The sequence below is a fragment of the Sprattus sprattus genome (genome assembly GCF_963457725.1).
Source record: "Sprattus sprattus genome assembly, chromosome: 12".
In the NCBI taxonomy this organism is placed as follows: domain Eukaryota; kingdom Metazoa; phylum Chordata; class Actinopteri; order Clupeiformes; family Clupeidae; genus Sprattus; species Sprattus sprattus.
In genome coordinates this window covers 3,446,770-3,450,119 of record NC_137910.1, presented here as the reverse complement: position 1 = coordinate 3,450,119, position 3,350 = coordinate 3,446,770, and the positions used below count along the sequence as shown (strand labels likewise).

Sequence of the window (3,350 nt, the reverse complement as noted above, 5' to 3'; positions counted from 1 at the left end):
CGGTCAGGTGTACATTTTCAGTATTGTAATGTTTTAAAGTGTTAATAAATAGGTCCGGTGCTCTCAATTACAAGAGCTTCTTATAGGATCAGTTTAGTGACCAAAAAAAAAAGATTCAGAACGCTGAACCTCTAAATCTTTTTGTCACTAAACTGATCCCATAGCTTCCACACTGACAAGGCAGCAGGTGTTGCCTTTGATTTTCTCTAGCCAACATAGGAGATTACAGGCAAACCTGCCTCACTCTTCTACCAAGGAACATATTTGGCCCTTATGTGTGTTTCGATGTTATGCAATTGTGAGATTTGGGATTGGGATTGGGATTGACAGGGTGACTGGTTTTAAGAGGAATGTCCCCACGGGGGAGCAGAGCTTTGACTCGCTCTGATCTCAAACCCCCCACGGAGGCAGACAACACAGCTCAGCCTCTGATAAATGACCTTTGGTTTTTAGCTTGACTAAAGGCTGATTCATGCTTCCTTACGTAAGCGTAAGCGCAAGCGCAAGAGGCCGCGCAAGCCCCTTGCGCGACCCTTGCGCGACTTCTTACGTCTTGCGTGCGTCGGCCCCTTTTTCTAGACTTGCGTCATTTTTTACGTAAGCCCTTACGCGAGCCTCGCAGCCTGCATTCTATCAACGAATGATACGAGATGAGGTTACTAAAATATTCTGCATGTCTACTCAGTTTTACAGTGCTTCCCAAGTAAAGGTTTGAAAATAACTTCAAGCTTCAGACTTTCTGTTAGGGAACCTGTTATCTATCTGCAGAGCAAATGTCAGGCTCATACAAAAACATTAACGTGAATTACTTGATGCTAATACCTAGCGCGGTGTCTATAGGATTTTCCATATACGTTAGCATTAAGCTAACGTATTTTCTACCACAGTAAAACATGCAATACTATGTGATTGTTTTTAGAAAACGAATGTTACGTGATGAGATTACTCAAATGTAGTCTGCATGTCTGCTCAGTTTAACAGTGCTTCCCAAGCAAAGGTTTGAAAAGAACTTCAAGCTTCAGACTTTCTGTTAGGGAAACAGCTTTCTATCTGCCAGGCAAATGGCAGGCTCATGACAACACGCGCAACCTTTGGGAGCATGAACTGCACCGAGTAAATTTTGCGCAACCGTTAACCCCCAACGCTGTAGCAAGCAGCCGCCTTAATGGCTTCAATCAAAGGTGGAATTGCAGTTGTCAGGGAGGCTTTTTTTTTTTTTTTTTTTTACTTTTCCCTTCTCACAGCCCTGTGGGGGGTGGTGGTGCTCACATTAATGACCATGTGACAACAAAGCATGGCTGTGGAGGACGGAGGAAAAACACAGTAAATAAACAATAAATACATTCTCTAACATGCTTGTCTGGTGTGAAACAGGAGAATGCCCGTAAGGAAAAGCTGGAGAAGAAGGTCCAGTCCCAGCCAACCAAAGAGCAGGTACATCCACTCACTCCAAGTCCTGTAATCAAACATGGAACAACAAGCAAACAACAAAAACCAGTTGCTATAATACCCTTTCTCTCCCACAGTCCTGTCTTAATACATGTATGTTTGTGACCTTTGTTTTCACAGGGCAAAGATAAAAAACCAGACAAAGGTAAAGAAACCCTTGTAGTTTTTTACCTCTCCTTACTTACTTACACACACACACACACAGCTCCTTTTCTTGACACACACACTGACACACACACACACAGCTCCTCTTCTTGACACACACACACACACAGCTCCTCGCCTTACTAACATTCCTTCTGTAGAGATGACTGTCCTATCTGAGAGCATCTGGGTATTAACAAGCTGGATCTTTTCTCTCCGTCCTCTTTTGTAGTTGAGCGAAAGAAGCGTGACCGGGAGGATGACTACAAAATAGCTGATGTCATGTCTAAAGAGGTAACAATGCTTCGTGATTAATGGCCGTCTCCTGCACGCACACACACACACCCACACAGACTTACACTCTTATTTGTTCATTCATTGTACATTCATTTGTGCTATTTCTCTCTTTCAGGAAATTATGTCCAAAGCCAAGAAGGCAAAGGTTGAAGAAGAGGTAACTACATGTTGCACCCTAAACTGAGGGCATGACTCCATGGCCTTAAGAGAACTGTGTAGCACCCTTCTGTAAGACTCACAGCTGCGGTTACAGTTGCAACTGTGGTGACTGTAGGAGCTGCACCTCTGTTAGTGATGCATCCCCTAACGGTGGCACACCTGAACGATTTACAACCCCCCTTGTTTCCTGTATTTGCAGGAAGTGACAACCACGGGGCGTAAGCTGGAGGCAGAGGACATTGAGAAGCTGAGCGACTCGAACGCCGTCATCAAGAACCGCCTGTCTGAGGCGGTGCGCGACAATGCCAACCACTTCCTGGACCCTGAGAGGAAGATTAACGGCCAGCCCGTACCGGCCCAGCAGCCTAGGCTCTTCACCGGAGGAATCATGAGGTCTTACCAGGTGGAGGGCATCGAGTGGCTCAGGGTGGGTACCACTGCACTGTAGTCATGGTTACCAGGGGGCATAGTTTGGATGGTTACCATAATGTATAAATGTATAAACATGGTCATTAGCTTATTAGTATAGTTTGTCATGTTCAGAAGAGGTAGGCTTGATTTGATGTGCGTATGGGCAGAAAAAAAAGCGGGGTAATGACTTGTATCTTTTTTTTTTTTTTTTTTTTTTTTTTTTTTTTTTTTATCCCGTTCTTGTACAACACTTAAGTTACATAGCATCACTCTGTGAGGAAAAACTCATTAATGGAAAATATGATTCTATATGCCGTATCCAAACAAAATGATATGAAAATTAGGTATATAGAGTTGTCTATTTTACTGAAGTGTGTGTGTTTTTGTGTGTGTGTGTGTCAGATGCTGTGGGAGAACGGCATTAACGGGATCCTGGCGGACGAGATGGGCCTGGGGAAGACCATCCAGTGCATCGCACACGTGGCCATGATGCTGGACCGGAAGGTTAACGGGCCGTTCCTGGTGGTCGTCCCCCTCTCCACCGTCCCCAACTGGATCGCAGAGTTCAAGAGGTTCACTCCGGATGTGAGTCACTTAACTATCTTGTCTTAAATGTTTTGTCATGTCTTATTGTTTATTGTGGATGCAGTAGGAATGTGTGTTCATTTGAATTTTGGATGAACTAAGTGTTGCTAATGTTTTATCATATTTTATATATATGTGTGTATTTGTTTATGTTTGTACATGTCATCAGGTAGTTTTTTGAGTAGAGTTTTCTTGAAGGTGTATGACGGGGTGAACACTTAGTATGAAACAGCTCTATAACTGTGTTTTGTGTTAAACCCTATTTCTCCCAGGTGAGTGTGATGCTGTACTACGGGCTTTCGAAA

At 43.8% G+C, this 3,350-nt stretch overlaps 1 protein-coding gene across 1 annotated transcript in view; it reads left to right on the top strand.

Moving 5' to 3' along the window:
• The first annotated feature begins 1,862 nt into the window (after positions 1–1,862).
• Positions 1,863–3,350, top strand: part of hells (helicase, lymphoid specific) — an 8,280-nt gene continuing 6,792 nt past the window's right edge. Inside the window, exons 1-5 of the mRNA XM_080848666.1 lie at positions 1,863–1,887; positions 2,006–2,047; positions 2,249–2,476; positions 2,863–3,045; positions 3,318–3,350. The exon at positions 3,318–3,350 is cut by the window's right edge and continues 111 nt beyond it. Coding sequence (XP_080704792.1) covers positions 1,876–1,887; positions 2,006–2,047; positions 2,249–2,476; positions 2,863–3,045; positions 3,318–3,350 — 498 coding nt within the window. The 5' untranslated portion in view covers positions 1,863–1,875. The remainder of the gene's footprint in view (positions 1,888–2,005; positions 2,048–2,248; positions 2,477–2,862; positions 3,046–3,317) is intronic.